The sequence below is a fragment of the Vombatus ursinus genome, unplaced genomic scaffold, assembly GCF_900497805.2.
Source record: "Vombatus ursinus unplaced genomic scaffold, bare-nosed wombat genome assembly UNPS02014833.1, whole genome shotgun sequence".
Taxonomy (NCBI): domain Eukaryota; kingdom Metazoa; phylum Chordata; class Mammalia; order Diprotodontia; family Vombatidae; genus Vombatus; species Vombatus ursinus.
Window position 1 is genome coordinate 10,168,849 of NW_020954611.1, and position 18,341 is coordinate 10,187,189.

General features: G+C 35.6%; 1 protein-coding gene across 1 annotated transcript in view; it reads right to left on the reverse strand.

Annotated features, from left to right (window-relative positions):
• The window catches only part of LOC114026232 (protein FRA10AC1), a 55,331-nt gene continuing 36,990 nt past the window's right edge, over positions 1-18,341 (reverse strand). Inside the window, exons 12-14 of the mRNA XM_027839897.1 lie at positions 15,679-15,717; positions 3,078-3,156; positions 1-2,566 (exon numbers count right to left, since the gene is read on the reverse strand). Coding sequence (XP_027695698.1) covers positions 2,524-2,566; positions 3,078-3,156; positions 15,679-15,717 — 161 coding nt within the window. The 3' untranslated portion in view covers positions 1-2,523. The remainder of the gene's footprint in view (positions 2,567-3,077; positions 3,157-15,678; positions 15,718-18,341) is intronic.

The following is an 18,341-nucleotide window of genomic DNA, read 5'->3' on the forward strand; positions in this document are numbered from 1 at the left end:
CTTTACAAACATACCAAATCCTTTCCATTCTCAAAAATCACATTTTTTTATCATTGAAACCATAGGCTAATAGTAATTTGAGTAGAAAATTCACTTAACACAATGTAGATCACAAGCTATTACAGTAACTAACACAGGAATGGACTATTTACTTCTTCCTAATGGCACAGAACAAATTGCGTAATCCATGTTACTCTCCTCCACAGTGCCTGATACATCAAACTCGATGACTAAATAAATGGGTATAGTGAACATTAAAAAAAAGCAGATTCAATTGCACATTTTATGGTTTAATATCATAATAACTAATCAATTCTATAAAAAAGTCTTTAAAAGTTAACATGGTATTGATATGGGTTTCAATGAAACTAATAGAATTTTGTAGTCACTTTTAACCCATTTTCTCATTACCATCCATCATTATCCAAGAACCTACTCTCTTTTACAGGTTATCTGTGTTACTATATCCAAGAATGTATATGTATATAACTTATTCAGTTAAATCCTCTCAGTGTATATAAACTGTTTTTCTCAGTGGCAAACACTTCAGAAAGCACACAAACTCTTAGAGGCCAAGATAATAGCTAGTGTTTGAAATATACAACAGTAATAATTTTGTATATGGGACTCAAGTGGCCCATGACTTCTATTGCAACAAATTCCACTTGGTTACTAAGTGTGGAAAGACATAGTGAGGAGGCCAGGCAAGGACAGGTGGGACTAAAGTGAGAGAATGCTAGACATGCCCCCTGACTGAACAGAGTAAGTGTGTAAATGAAGATGCCAAAATTATGGGGGAATGGGTCATGAAAAGTGAAATGAGAGGGGAATGGAGAAGACCAACTTGACTTGCTTTCTAATTTAGCCTCAATAAAACTTTTATTATTTAGAGTAACTACAATGGAGAAAACCAGTCTGAATTGGTAAAAAACATAAAATATTTTAATAGTTGTAGTGGAACCATGCTCTATTGATAACATTCTTCATAGAGATTTTGTGACAAAAACACTTGGTAAATAAGCCAGAATTATGTAATATGAGCTAATATAGTTATCATCACACTACTAGAAATCATATCCTACTAAGAATTAAAGGATGAAATACAGCTTCTGATTCTCTGAAGTAAATTACTAAGTGAAGAGAGCCATTCAAACTTCTTCACCCCACCTCTAAGCCTGCAAACTTTTTTCTGTTATATTTTATTGAAGTAAATGGTCTGGGAATTTAGATAGGAGGGGAAAGGGGGACTTTTCTTTTCCTCTTCCCCATAAACAGAATAAAATCAACAACATTTTTAGAAAATGACTTTTGTAGATAGAGAGATCAGAGAAAGCATTTTTTGTAGTAGGATATTTTTGTAGGCAATTAACCAAACCAGCAAAAACACTTACTACAGGCCATCCCCACAGCTTCATAATATTCATAATAATAATGGACTAGACCATTAGATTTCATAGACCAATGATTTCATTGGCATAGGGGAACCCTCTACTAATGCAGATTAATATCTGCTCTGCAACATGAGAGTCATAAGAGATTTGTCTAGGGGCACTGAGAGGTTAAATGACTTGCACAGATCACAGAGCCAGTATGTGTCAGAGGCATGACATGAATCTACATTTTTCTGTTGAAAACAGAGGCCAGCTTGCTAAGTACTTGGCCACCACACCTCCCTATAATATTCCCTATAGAATTACTTTACTTATAACACACTTCAGAAGTTGCCTCACTTCCAAGTAGTAATTTAAACAAAGAACATACTAACAGCAAAGAACAAAACACATACCAAAACTGATTTTCTAAGGATAATCCTCTGCAAATTTAACAAGAGGAGGGAAGAAGGCCTACCTGGTCAATATCACTTCCCAACTCCTACCTCCCACTTCTCTTCCCTCATCTCAAGTAGAGGTTCTGCAAGAACCAGTTGGCTCCTCTGTTCCTTAGCAAAACAAATTCCATTTAAGGATATATGGAAAAGGACAGAGGTAAGGAGAACAGTATGCTTCTTATGGTTCTCTCCAGCAAACTTCCACTCCTAATTATAAGATTCCTTCATATAGCTTTCATAGTATCACAGAGAAATAGCTATAAGATAAGAATTGTCTTCTATAGTCAAATATGAACTGGACTTGAGGAAGAAATTTGGGGAAAAAGCAATGCAAGAAGGTTTTTTTTTTCCTTTCTAAAATAGTATTTCCTTGTGAGCAAGGATGAAATAAATCACATGTCATCCTTCTTGAAAATCTGTCCAAATTTAACCACTGATGAAACTGACTTTGTGGCCAAGTGATTTAAGCCTCTACAGAAGCAATTAGCTCTACAGGTTATGCAGAACTGCACTCTGTAACAAAGTTAATGTGTCAAATAAAGTACATTACTGTCAGATGTAGCTGGATGATTGGCTGTTTCTAAACAGAAACTACTCAAGTTTCAACTTGATAAAGAAAACATAAAAGTCTAATTAAAAAAAGAGGCTCAAGGAAGATTTTCACATTAAGGAATAAAGGCTCCATCCTTGATGCTTCACAGAAATAGATCTTGAAAATATTCATCAAACTCTTCTTCCCTGTTAAAAGAAAAAAAAGATCAGAAGTTTTCCTAGAAAGGTTCATGATATTCTGGTTTTTAATCTATGGAATGGAAAATGAAGGCAACTGTTACTATTTCTTTCCACATGGGACAGGTTATCGTAGGAGTTTTTAAAGAATATACTATTTATACCCTATTTAAGTATATACTAGAGGGATTTAAGGAATAGATGTCAATCTTTTTAGCTTTAAGAGTCCATGGTTCTTCTACACAACCTTGTCTACTTTTTGTGACAGCCACTAATACACATAGCCCCTATAGCCAAGAGGTACATTTATAACAAGAGCTGGGATCATTCTCTGTTTTATCCTCTTTCTGGCTAGAGATTTGGAATAGATTCTGGTCTCCCTAAGCCATGTCATCTCTGCCATAAAAGCAGTCATTTTTGATACTGAACCTCTGCATTAGTTACTAAAGACAGGACAGGATGGTAACTTTCAGATGAAGTTTTTAAGTTTGTTGCACTGCTTATCAATAGCAAAACTTACTGTGATTTTTCATCTGTTTCCTGCAGAGGACCCTTCCATAGCTCTGCTTCTGAAGTACCTTCTTCCTCATCACAGTTTTCTAAGGAAATTAAAATTTGAAAGTTACTTAAAAAAAAACACACACACACATTTTGAGCAACCAATAGCTTTATATTCACATCATGACCCACCAAGACATTAAATTAGCTTTGAATCTAACTGCAACTTGGTTTCTATCATTGCAGTATATTGTAAACTTAATTATATTAGCCAATAAATATTAAGAAGCTTTTTAAAAAATTGAGCAAAACAATAGGTGTGTACCAATCAGCTCTTTCACTGAAATTCTCAGCAGAAAGATCAAAGATTTAGTAGCTCATGAAATGGTTTTTCAAGTTTCACTGAGCTAAAGTAACTATAACAACTGTCTTACTAATGAACTTCTGGGAGTGACAATCTATCTGCCATGCACAAAGGATGCTTATGTTTTATAGTTTTGGCTTTACTTATGTTTTTTTTCTTAATATATGTAGGCTTCATCCTTACAGCAGGATTAAGATTTAAGGAACTTACATTCCCCAAATGATAAATGGTCAAAGGATATGAACAGGCAGTTTTCAGATGAAGAAATTAAAGCTATCTATAGTCATGAAAAATGCTCTAAGTCACTATTGATTAGAGAAACACAAATCAAAACAATTCTGAGGTACCACATCACACCTAACATGACAAAGCAGGAAAATGATAAATGCTGGAGAAGACGTAGGAAAATTGGACACTAATGTATTGTTGGTGGAGTTGTGAACTGATCCAACCATTCTGGAGAGCAATTTGGAACTATGCCCAAAAGGCTATAAAAATGTGCCTACCTTTTGACCCAGCAATACCACTTCTAGGTCTGTATTCCAAAGAGATCATACAAATGGTAAAAAGACCCACATGTACAAAAATATTTATAGCTGCTCTTTTTGGGGTGGCAAAGAATTAGAAATTGAGGGAATGCCCATCAACTGGGGAATGGCTGAACAAGTTATGGTATATGAATGTAATGGAGTACTATTTTGCTATAAAAACAGGCAGACTTCAGAAAAAACCTGGAAAGACTTATATGAACTGATGCTGAGTGAAGTAAGCAAAACCAAGAGAACATTGTACACCACAGCTGCCACACTGTGCAATGACTGACTTTCATAGACTTAGCTCTTCTAAGCAATGTAAGGATCTAAGACAACTCCAAAAGACTCACAATGGAAAACACTATCCACACCCAGAGAAAGAACTATAGAGTCTGAATGCAGATGGAAGTGTACTATTTGCTCTCTTTCTTTTTCTTTTTCTGTTTGTTTCTTCTTTCTCAGGGTTTCTCCCATTGGTTCTAATTCTTCTTTACAACATGACTAATGTGAAAATAGGTTTAATATGAATGTATACAGAGAGCCTATATCAAATTGCATGCTGTCTTAGGGCAGGGGTAGGGGAGAGATGGGAAGAAAATTTAGAACTCAAAATCTTATGGAAGTGAATGTTGAAAACTAAAAATAACTAAGAAATTTTTTTCAAAAGATTTAAGGGACTTGATTTTCTTAGCTCTAGTGAAAGATTCTAGCTCTAGAAAAAATTGCCATGGTTTATTATGATAAAATATTTTCCAAATATATAAAACAACATATTTCCAAGAAAAAAAGAATAATTACAACTAATTTTAGATGGTCCTTTCTGTATTAAATAGTATTACAAAATGTTAAATACTGTATCATACAGCATTAAAATTATGCCTACACAAAGTAATAGTTAGCAAATGATTACCTGTCAATAACAACCATTTATGTTAAAAAAAAAAAAAAGGAAAGAAAGGAATCAACAAACAAGAATTCTGTTTGTCAATGCACAATGTTACTTAGTTTAATACACTGTGAAAACAAAGTAGTATTGATTTGCCATGGTGGCCCTAAATCTGTTGGACTCCGATCCTTATATAAACACAAGTATCTGAACTTTGGTCCTAACCTAGTCTGTTCTGGCACAGAATGCCAACAATAACAACAACAAAAGATAGGAAAAAAGAACCACTTAACACCAAATGCAAAGAAAATACCATAATAAAAGTCTGAGAATAAATAATCAACCTCAGGCTCAATAATGAGTACTTAAATGGGAATTATTGATACTGCAATTTGAACTACATGAAAAGAGAGCATAAAATCCACTTGTACCATTTCTACTAAAGTTCACTGCAATAAGGTAGAGAAAGAAAAAGATGATTATTTAGGAGTCTTTTAGTCAAACAATCACTCTAAAGGCACTCTGCTAATTCTATAGAGAATAAGATTTACAAAGCTTTTGAAAGCTCTCATGCCAAGATTCTTGTCCCTGAACCAACTTTCAATTGGCTAATAACAACCATTCCATCTCTCTGTGTCCTTCCCAAGGATTCTCCCTTAATGCAGCCTTTCTGTAACAGTTTGTTTTGGAGGAGGAGAGGAATCACATAATCTAAGTTTAATGATGAAAATAAGTAGAGGTTAGTTTAGTGCATGGGTGTGGAACCTGTGGCCTCGAGGCCACATATGTCCTTCTAGGTCCTTGGGTGCAGCATTTTGACTGAGTCCAAGTTTTACAGAACAAATCCTTGTTTGGTGAAGTTTGGATTCAGTCAAAGGGCCACACCTGAGGACCTAGAGGGCCACATATAGTGTTGAGGCCACAGGTTCCCCACCCATGGTTTAGTGTAAGACAACTCCTTTACTTTGAAGAGTTATAAACACAAGACATAGCTAAGTATCTTCAAAGAACCAATTTTACAAAGAAATGTTATTTCCTCAAAAATGACAATGGCTTCAAGTTATCACAATAGTGCCTGCTGCTACCTTTTGAATTTGGGAATGGTGTTACTATGGAAACAATGGTGAGAGAATGTCCAGTTCAAAGCAGGATTCATGCTCCAATTTCAAAACTATTCAGTAATTACTGGCAAATATGTACATGCAGACATTTACCTGATCAATCAGATACTAAAATGAAGCCCACATGAAAATGTTTTAATTCTAGTGAAGAAATCACTAAAATCTCCAATTAATAATACATTAACAAATGACTCAATGAGTAAGCTCTGGGTCTGTACTCAAACAGAAAAATGGATGCATTTGAAGTCATTTTGTGAGGATCATTTTTTGGAATAAGCTAATAAATCAAAATTATGTCACATGCCACAAAGAATGCAGCCTCAGAACAGTAGTCCTCTTTGAAGACCAACTACTCCTTTCATGACCAAAGAATGTGCTGCTCTCTGAACAGAATGAGGTGTCAGAAAAAGAGTGGTAGAAGAACAGAGAATAATAATAGCTGACACACATATCTGCACAATGCACCTATGTAGATATAATATTATTTGATTCTCACAACAACTCTGTTGATGCAGGTGCTATTATGTTATCCCCATTTCATAGATGAGGAAACTGGGGCTAAAAGGTTAAGTGACCTGTATAAATTTTCACAGCTAAGTGTTTGAGGGAAGATTCAAACTCAGGTTTTCCTGGTTCCCAGTTTGGCACTCAATCTACCATGCCATCTAGTTATCCTTGTTATTACTCCTCCATTGACTGTAAGCTCCCTGAAAGCAAGACTGTTTTGTGTCTTTTTATGCCAGCGTCTAGTACAACATATGAGCGCACAGTAGGAATTTAATAAATGCTTGTTTGACGAAGACAACCTACTATGGTTATCACTGGCATACATTTGGGAATAAAAAAGCTTTATTCACCAAAATTTGAGCAAAAGAAGTCTCTATAACTGATGCCCACAGCACATTAATATGACGGATTATACACAGCTACTAAAATAATTACCGCTAAGCAAATACTTCTGCAATCATAAATGACTTGAACATGCATCCATAGGTTCAAAAAGGGAATATGTTAGATGAGATAAGAAACAGATGAGCTCAACTAGGTTGACTGATAGAGCCTGAAGACTTGCTTAGCTCAGAAGACCCAACTCTCAGTCTCAGTTCTTCAATTTCCTAGCTGGGTTATTTTGGGCATGAAGAACCTCACTGGCAAGAGAGCCCTCATGGATCATCCAGTACAACCTATACTTCAAAAGGAATTCCTCTTGCAACATTTCTAGGAAGTGATATGATAGCCTTCATTGAAGACTTTCAATGATGGAGAATTGTTCTCTTTTGTCTAGCTCTAACTGTAAGAAAGTACTTCATTATATAAAATAAAGTCTACTTTTTTGTAACTTCCAACCACTGCTCCAAAGTCTGGTCTCTGAGGCCATGCAAAATAAGTACAGTGTCTCTTTCACATGACTTACTTCAATATATTGACAGGTGTATGATCTCATCAGGATAAGTACTTCCTTCAATCACACATACTGCAACTTATCCAGAGCAATTTCACCAATATTGATGCAAAAATTTAAAATAAAATACTAGTAGGGAAACAGCATTAATATATCACAAAGATCACACACTATGATCACACAGGATTTATATACCAGGAATGCAGGGCTGGTTCAATATTAGGAAAACGAAAAGCACAACTGACATCAAAAACAACAAAAATCATACAATTATATCAACAGATGGAGAAAAAGCTTTTGACAAAATATAATACCCATTCCTATCCAAAACACTAGAAAGCACAGGAATAAATGAAGCTTTTCCTATGATAAAAATATCTATATAAAACCAAGAACAAGCATTATCTGTAATGGGAGCCTTTCTAATACAAAAAACTTTTCCAATACAATCAGGGGTGAAGCAAGCACGTGCTTTATCACTACTATTATTCAATACTGTTTTAGATTTTTAGCTACAGCAATAAGAAAAGAAAAAGAAACTGAAAGAATAAGAATAGGCAACAATATGGTGTCTATATAACAGTAGAGCAATACTTAGAGAACTCTAGAGAATTAACTAAAAAACTAATTGAACCAATTAATAATTTTAGCAAAGTTACAGAATATAAAATAAACTTACATCAGTATTTCTACATATTACCAACAAAACTCAGCAGAAAGAGATAGAAAGAGAAATTCCATTTAAAATAACTACAGACAATCTAAATACTTGGAAGTCTACCTGCCAAGACAAACCCAGAAACAATGTTAACACAAGTACAAAACAGTTTTCATACAAATAAAGAGATTTAAACAACTGGAGAAATATTAATCACTCATGAGTAGGCCAAGCTAACATAATAAAAATGACAATTCTACCTAAATTAATTTACTTCCTCAATGCTTTACAAATCAAAACTACAGAATTATTTTATGGAGCTAGAAAAATAATGATAAAATTCATCTGGAAGAATAAAAGGTCAAAAATTATCAAGGGAATCAATGGAAAAAAATGTGAAAGGAGAATTACCAAGGGAATCAATGAAAAAAAATGTGAAGGAAGGTGGCCTACCAGTACCGGATTTCAAATTATATTACAAAGCAGTAACCATTGAATTAAGGCAGCTAGGGGGTACGGTGGATAGAGTGCTGGGCCTAGAGTCAGGAAGACTCATCTTCCTGAGTTCAAATCTGGCCTCAGATGCTTACTAGCTGTGTGATCCTGGGCAAGTCACTTAGTCCTGTTTGCCTCAGTTTCCTCATCTCTAAAAAGAACTGGAGAAGGAAATGGTAAACCACTCCAGTATCTTTGTAAGAAAACCCCAAATGGGTTCAGGAAGAGTTGGACACTGCTGAAACAACTGAACAACAACAAACTCATCAAATGGAGCTTTTCTTAAAATGTTAAGTAGTATCTATTTAAAACCAAGAGCAAGCACTATCTGTAATGTTTGTACAGGATATTCAAACTGGACTGGCACCTCTTTCATATTGTTCAGTTGCTTCAGCAGTGTCCAACTCTTCCTGAACCATATATAGAAGCAAATGACCACAGTACTCTAGTGTTTGATAAACGTAGAAATACAAGCTGTGGGGGGCAAGAATTAATTATTTGACAAAAAACTCATGGGAAAACTAGAAAGCAGGTTGGCAGAAACTAAGCATAGATCAACAATGGATAATTTTGATTACATGAGATTACAAAGGTTTTGTACAAATAAAACCAATGTAGCCAGAATTAGGAGGAAAATAGGAAACTCGGGGGATTTATATAGTCACTTTCTCTGATAAAGGCCTCATTTCTCAAATATATAGGGAACTGGACAAAATATATAAAAATAAGAGCCATTTCCCAAATGATTAGAGGTTAAAGGATATGAACAGGCAGTTTTCAGAAGAAGAAATCAAAGCTATCAATAGTCATATAAAAAATGCTCTAAATCCACTAATAATTAGAGAAATGCAAATTAAAACAACTCTGAGATACTACCTCACACCCATCAGATTGACTAACATAACAGAAAAGGAAAATGACAAATGCTGGAGGGGATGTAGAAAAAAACAGGTTCACTACTGTACTATTGGTGAAGCTGCAAACTGGTTCAACATTCTGAAGAACAATTTGGAACTATGCCGAAAGGTCTATAAAATTGTGCATACTCTTTGACCCAGAAAAACCACTATTAAGTCCATATCCCAAAGTGATGAAAGAAAAAGGGAAAGAATCTATATGTACAAAAATATTTAAAGCAACTCTTTTTATGTGAAAGAATTAGAAAGTGAAGGGATGTCCATCATTTGGGAAATGGCTGAATAAATTATGTATATGATAGTGATGGAATACTATTGTGCTATAAGAAATATCAAAGGTGATAGGTTCAGAAAGACCCAGGAAGACTTACATGATGCAAAGTCAAGTGAGCAGAACCAGGAGAACACTGTACACAGTACAGCAATATTGGAATGATGATCAACTGTGAAAGGCTTAACTACTCTGATCAACACCATTCAAGACAATCCCAAAGGACTCATGATGAAAATGCTACCCACCTCTTAGAGAGAGTACTAATAAAAGCTTGAATGCAAATTGAAGTATAATTTTTCCACTTTATTTTTCTTGTCCTTTTTTTGCAACATGGTTAATATGGAAATATGTTTTAAATGATTTTACATGTATAACTGATAAATTCATTGTTCACCTTCTCAATAGATGGAAGAGGGTCAAAAGGGAGAGAATTTGGAACTCAAAATGTTTTTAAAAGTATGCTAAAAATAAATAAATAATAAAATTTTTAAAAAAGGAAATATGCTGGGGTAGGTCAAGCAATAAGAGGGCAAGGTAGCAGGTAGAAATAAAGTAGAGGAGTTAGGAGAGAAAAGAAAAAAGAGATATGCACAAACATAAAAACAAAGATTAGAAATAGAATCTCTTAGGGAAAGTGCATATGTATGCATGTGAATATATGCATATGTGTATGAATATATCAATACTTATATATAAATACATCCATGCTCAATTATAGCATTGGGGTGGCAGATAGCGGGGAGGGAGGGGGGAAAAGAACAAAGTAAAAATTGTACAGCAGAGAACAAAAGAAAACCTACAAGGAAGCAAAGATGGCCAGTTTTCAACATAACGCACAGTATTTCAGATACAGGCTTTCTTGAAATGAAAAGTGATTGCTATATATTTTGAATCCTCTATGTTCTGCTGTCATATGACATATTTTTTCTTTTCTTATTTTATATTTAAGTTTGTAATGTTTCTTTCTCTTTTCTTATTATGTATTTAAGTTTTAGCATTTGTCAAAAATAAAAAAAAATTAAAAAAAGGAAATATGCTTTGCATGACTTCACATATAAAATGGGCATAATATTGCTTGCCTTCTCAATGGGTAGGGGAGGGGCTGTAAGAAGGGAGAAAATGTAGAATTCAAAAAAAGTTTAAAAATTTTTTAAACATAAAATAGAAAAGGAAAAAAAAATAAAAGACGAAGCTTTGTTTAGAGTCATTAAAAACACAATGCCATTTCCCAAAGACTCTCCTCCTTTAGGAGACCTCTATAATACTTCAGGGCTTGACGCAATCAATGTAAAGTCATCCTCCAGAAATAGACACATCTGCAGGACCTCACTATCAGTTAGGAAGTATTCTTCCATTTGGACTCACATTTGAATGTCCTTCATGCTAGTAGCAAACACATCTGGCAAACACATCTCCCTATATTGTGCCTCACTTGATTTAATAATCAGAAGATTGCTGAACAAAGTTAACTCTGCTTTATTATCTTTCAAGGAATACTGTGTATGATTTTGACATATGCATAGGTTAACACCTTATTACAGTTTTTAAGGCAGTCTTCTGCTCTGACAAATCAAATGTTTTCTTGTAGTGAAAAAAAGTAAAAGAAGATCTTGTATTCTCTATGACTTTTCGCTGTGAATATAAAGTAAAAATAAAGTTGGGCACTGCAGTGGATAGAGAGCAAGGCCTGGAGGCAGGAAGACTTGAGTTCAAATCTGGCCTCAGACACTTGCTAGCTGTGTGATCCTGGGCAAGTCACTTAACCTCTGTTTGTCTGTTTCTTCATCTGTAAAATAGGGATAATAATAGCACCTACCTCCCATTGTAAAGCACCTGGCACACAGTAAGTGCTATATAAATGTTAGCTATTACTGTTGTTGTTGTTGTTGTTGTCTGCTATTGAAAGTCATTTTTGAAAACCTGTTTCCCTTTATACCTTCATCCAGGGTGTCCTTTAATTCATGTTGATCATTCTCATAAAAGTTTGGTAGAAATAAACTGAGCATATAGGTTGGTACTTATTAACCTTCTCTTATTCTACATTAGAAGCTTTCCAAATAAATATAGGAGTAATGCAAAGATGTTCCCTTCTCCCCACTATTATCTGATATAGTTTAAAAAATGTTAGCAATAATAGTAACACACAAGAATGCAATGAAAGGCATAAAAATAGGCAAAGAGACAAACCTATTATTATTTGCTGACATCATGTTTTACTTAGAAAATCCTAGAGAGAAGACTCCATACACACACACATACACATACACACACACATATACATACACACATATATATGTATGTTTGTACATGAGAGAGATTATATATCTATATAGATATATATCTCTAAGGCTCATACAGAAAATATGGTATACTAGAAAGAACACTTATGTCTGGAGTCAGAGAACATGGGTTTGAATCTCTGCTCTAATACTGACTACTGTGACCATGGTAAAGTCGCCATACCTCCCTAGGGCTTATTTTCCTTATCTTTAAAAGAAAGGATTGACTAGAAGATCTCTAAGGTTCCATCCAGCAACTATCAAAGAATAGTTATGAAAAATGGAACATTAAACTTTCACACAGTTTTGATTAAGTATAACTCATAGTTGTTCCTTTTGTACTACTATATGGTGATGGTACATTAGTATGGAGAAGAGCTGACAAGTCCATTCCAAAAACCAAGACGTGTACACAGTTCAGTATACAATCCAGTTTTCAGCGACGAGGGAAACTAACAAACCAACAATCACAATAACAATACAGAACGGTATAATAAGTAATGAAGTGTAGATTGGATTGGAGAGTGGAGAGATAATCACTAGATTACAAAACCTGTGACATCGGCTCCATCTCATGCTACCAGTTGTGCTATTCGAGCATCCATACTGGGCCTCCAGAGACTGTGCCTGGGAGGACCTAAGCCACTCATCTCTGAATTCCTTGGGACCATGTTTCTTTGGAAGAAGTTTGGAAGAGGTATGAGTTTGAAGGGGGAAAAGATGACGTTTTTTAGGACATGTTGAATTTTAAATGTCTCTGGAACATCCTGAGATGTCCAATAGGCAGCTGGTGATGCCCAGAGAGTAGGGCTGGATATCTGTGAGTCATCTGCATAAACGTGGGAACTGATGAGATCAGGAAGAGAAATTATGTAGAGAGAGAAGAGGCCAAGAAAGAGCCCTGATTAGAACTGTCTTCCCTCTAGAGTACTAATTTTGATGATTTCAACAGCAGGAAAGAACACAACTCAAATATACTTAAATTTAAGCATATTAGAGAAAATGATCACATCCTCTGGTGTCAGGAAGATGACATAGATACATCTAGATAGAGATCAACCTCATTCTTTTGTGATAAGAGGTCAATGTAGATTTCAGGAGAACTCACAAAACATCAAACCAAAATAACACAATGAACTAAGGGAAGAGAGATTAAAAATCTGTCAGGACTGGGGAGATAACCTGCAGAAATAAGAACACTAGCAACAGATTCTCATAGCAGTAAGACAATTATCAGTATTAAAATCATATACCCCAAGTGTTATGTTTTGACATTCTAATACTTAACATCAGAAGTTAGTTTTTATCCTTTATGGAGCTTTTTTATAACCTTAGTTTGTAGAAAGACTATTTCCTAGCAGGGTAACTCAGTCAGTCAATAAACATTGATAAAGCACTTATGTGCCAGGCATGGTGCTAAGTGCTGGGATACAAAAAGAGGCAAAAGATAAGTCTCTGTCTTCCCTCAGGGAGCTCACAAGCTAATGGGGGAAGACAATAAGCAAAGAAATATGTACAAAGCTCTATGAAGGATAAGTAGGAAATAATTAAGAGAAGGCATGCATTAGAATAAGAGGGGTTAGGAAAGGCATCCTGTAAAAGATAGGAGAAAGAGTATTTTGGGCACAAGGAACAGTCAGAGAAAATGCCCAGAGCCAAGAGATGCAGTATTTTGTTCTTAGAACAGCCAGGAGGTCAGTGTCATTGAACTGAAAAATACCTGTTGAAGGAGTAAGGTATAAGAAGATAGGCAGATTTGAGAATTGTTCACATAGAAATGGTAATTAAATCCATGGGAGCTGAGAGATTCACTGAGTGAAGTAGTATAGAGGAAGAAAAGAAGGGGGCTCAAAGGAGAAACCTGATGGACACTCAAGGCTAGAGGACGTGATAGACGATCCAGCAAAGAAGACTAAGAAGGAATGCTTGGACAATCTAGAAAGTATCAATGAGGAGAGAATGATCAACAATGTCAAAGGTTACAGAGAGGCAGAAGATACTGAGGATCAAGAAAAGGATAATTAGGTAATCACTGGTAACTTGGGGGAGCAGTTTCGATGGAATAATGAGGTAGGAAGCCAGGCGTTAAGAAGAAAACATTTCTCAAACCTCACGACCTCTATTAGAAATTTCATTAACTTCCAAAGAAATCAACAATTTAAATTTTATCAGTTTTCTAAGGACCACCATTTTCTGACTCCAGAATAGCTAAAAACTACCCATGTCCTCGAAATTTACAATTAAATTCACAACACATTTCTACAAAATATTTACAAGTTATATAAAATTAAAGTATATAACAAAGCACCAGATTCTACTCAATAAAGATTTATTAAGCACTTATATGCACAGTAATGCAATGATGAATCTTAACCTATTTTAAACAAATTAAATATTCTTATTTAAAGGGATTTTTTTTGTTTTTTTGCTTTTTTGGTAAGGTAATCGGGGTTAAGTGACTTGCCCAAAGTCACACAGCTAGTAAGTGATGTGTCTGAGGCCACATTTGAACTCAGGTCCTCCTGACTCCAAGGCCGGAGCTCCATCCATTGCGCCACCTAGCTGCCCCAGGTTTATTTTTTTTTAAACTGACCAGAAATGACCTGTTGACAAAATTCCTTGTTCCACCCAGCTCAATAATCAAGCGGGGACTTTAGACAATATTCATTTTAGTGCCACATGTATTACTAAATGTATTGCTTAGGTGGCCCCTGACCAGAACAGAGATTCCCACGGTTATTAAAAAAAAAATTGTTTAAAAGGTGGGGGAGAGAAGTATGGGGAAACGGCCTCAAGAAAAGTGAAGACATTTTTGTCACTTTGGAGTTAAGAAAAAACATGCTCCAAAGCATATGAACTTATAAAGTAGACCTACTTTAAAAGAGAAAGAATTATATCCTAAGTGTCCTGATAATTTGGGACTATCTTCAAGTAGTTAAAATCCTGCTACTCTCTAATGCTACAAGGATAAAAAATATATTTGTGTGCTCACTCCCTATTTCTACCAGCTCTTTACAATTCCTCAAATCACCTTTTCTGTTTGTCTCTAGAATTTACATGCATCCACTGACTTTGTATTTTTTATCCACTGTCCCTGATGTGATTGGGGTTAAGTGACTTGCCCAGAGTCACACAGCTAGTGAGTGTTATGTGTCTGACGCTGCATTTGAACTCAGGTCCTCCTGACTACAAGGCCCATGCATTATCCACCGCGCCACCTAGCTGCCCCCACTAATTCATTTGTAAAGAGACATTAAAAAACAAAGCAGTTAAAATCTCTCAAAAATAAAGACAAGGTAATCTGACATATTTTTAAAATGTTAGAAGAAATTTTAGTCACAGCTAATAAAATGATCCATATTATTCAAGTACTCCAAAATTAAAGTTATTAACTCACTCAAATAAACAAAGGAGCTATGATTTCATCATCACTGGGAATTCCCAGAATGGGGACCCTCTACCAGATTACAACCCAACTATGACTTAGGAGACCTAGAGTGTCATCTCTGATACAAAGAGGTTAAGTCATGTGACCAAAGTCACCTAGCCAATAAGTAACAGAGGAACGATTTCAACCAAAGTCTTTCTGATTCCAAAAGGAACCCTCCCAATCAGCATGCTAAGATGCCTCTTAATAATTCACATGATTCAAATCTTTAGAATTCCATGGGAATAACCCAAATCTAATACTTACCATTATCTGATCCTTCTGATTTCTCTGAGGAAGAATGTTCTGCAAAGAAAATTACACATTCATTAAAGCTTTACTATACAACACTTAGGCAATAACATGATATGGTACTGATAAGCAGTGCCATGAAGTTTAGGTGCTTTGTTCTCTGAATGTTTCAAATTTGTCAGTTGTGTCTTCCCAACTAGAATATAAATCCATTCAAAGGCCTGTGTTTCATACCCCCTTTGTGTGCATCTGCTCTCCAGAATGTGGGGCACAGTCCTTAGAACTTAGTCAGGCATGCCCCAAACACTTATTGATTGACTGGAAAGTCAAGGTGAATTAATAGCTCCAGTGGGGGGAAGGGTGACACTTGTCTGACCATAGTTGATTCTATCTGCCTGTCTATACTACAGATCTTTCACTTCTTAAAACAAAGTTAACATAAAACTAGAAATACAATAAAAAAGCACTGATTGCAGAATGGCTAAATAAATTGAGCTACATGAATATAATGGAATATTACTTAATCATAACAAAACAAAAGAAATATGAGGAATCCAGAGACACATAAGAAAACTTAAATGAAGGAGAATGAGCCAGAAAAACAAGATATACACCAAGACTGTCCCAAAAGAAAGTAAGTCTCTCAAGGGCAAACTACATTTACGTCTGTCATATCTCTAGGTCCTAGCATAATGCCTAGCATATAGTAAGTGATTAATAAATGTCTGTTGATTAAAACAATAATATAAATGAAACAAACATTAAAATGAAGCCAATTCTAACTCTAAATGAAGCCAAACAGTCAATGTTGGTTGGTTTTATTGTTTTGTGGTCTTTCTTACAAGGAAAGGGTCACCAGACAGGGGGAAGAGCATTATATCTAGAAATGACTGTGATGTAAAAAACAAAAGGCATCAATAAAACGTTAACTTAATTGTTAAAAAATAATTAAACCGAAGTAGATTAGTAGATAACCTAATCTCCTATCCCTTCTTCTACTACATAATCTCTTTCTTGCTATGAAATCAGGTTGTAATGTCAGGATAATAATCACATCAGGAAATTGCTGAATTGTTGTGAGTCAGCTGTGTTAGGTACTGTTTAAGAGGCAGAAGTGTGGATGAATGAGAAAGCTGGACAGCCATCAATATTCAAAGTGGAATTCCTAACATTTGTTTACATGAGTGCCCACCTATCATCTCTCTGAATCACATGTAACACTTGGGAGCTCAGAAGTATATCCCAAGAGAAGGACAAAATGGAGGTAGGCTGGGTGGGAATGGATAAGCCTTGAGAACACAATAAAAGGACTATCACATTATATATTTCTGCATAATGGGATTATTACTGGCCAGGGGAAATTTCATATATGAGTCTAATTATACACACACTTCATCTATTACCATTTCACATTATCCTTCCCCATACAAACACATATCTGGTCTTAAAAAATATCTAGAAAACATTAATAAAGAAAAAAGGAAGTTTAAGTGGTAACTTTTATTTCCTCCTCAAAAATATTTGTGTATGCACAGCATTATTAGAAAAATTTCTAGAGAAATTTTTGCATCCTTAAAGTACTTTGCAAACAAACATTAATTTTCATAACACCCCAAGGACATTAGAGGCAAGAACTGTTTTTCAATACCTGTCAGTAGCATACACAAGTAGAGGCACAAACCAAAGGCCTTCACTTCCATATGCAATTTTCTAAGAATTTCCGTTACAGAGAAGGTGGTGACTTGAATCAGTTACAAGGAGCTCCCACATCTGGGAATTTCCTAAACTAATGAAATCATTCCACTGCATTTCCTAAGTGAGGGAAAATTACAAAAAAGGAAAAAAAAGAGCTAGCATATAGAGCACATCAAGGTTTGCAGAATGCTTTACATAAGCTCTCTCATTTGATCCTTATACCAGGCACTCTTATTAAAATGATAAAGAGCTCAGCTGTTACTCTCTTGTTGTTCAGTCATTTCAATGGTTGGACTCTTTGTGACCCCATTTAGATTTCCTTGGCAAAGATACCTGGGCAGCTAGGTGGCACTGTGGACAGAGTGCTGGGCCTGGAGTCAGGAAGACTAATCCAATATCTTTGCCAAGAAAACCACAAATGGGGTTCACAAAGTCAGACACGACTGAAAAAAATGACTGGCACAGATATTGGAGTGGTTTGCCATTTCCTTCTTCAGCTCATTTTACAGATGAGAAACAGGCAGAGTTAAGTGACTTGCCCAGACTCGCATAGATAGTAAGTGTCTGAAGCTGGATTTGAACTCAGGAAAATGAAGTCTTCCCTGATTCCAGGGTTGGCACTCTATCTACTGTGCCACCTAGCTGTCCTATGTTACTCTAAGTCAGGGATGGGGAACCAGTCACAGGTTCCCTATCCTTGCTCTAAGCTACTTAAGCAAACAAAGCTAGCAGCAAGGCAAAAACTCAAATCTCCCCTGATTATCGAGCACAGTCCTGCTTTCCCCACTTTCATTCCAAGTGGATACCTCGTAGACCAAAGCTCAGCAGGCACGAACTCTTTAGAGGCCTGCATGAGAGAACTAGTGGGCAGAGATAACAAACTGTGAGGCAGGTATGGTTTCCTCCGCCAAGAGCCAAACAAATGCTTTCTTGTTCATTTTCTCCTATTCATCTTCTATGAATAAGAAAGCAAATAAAAAGTA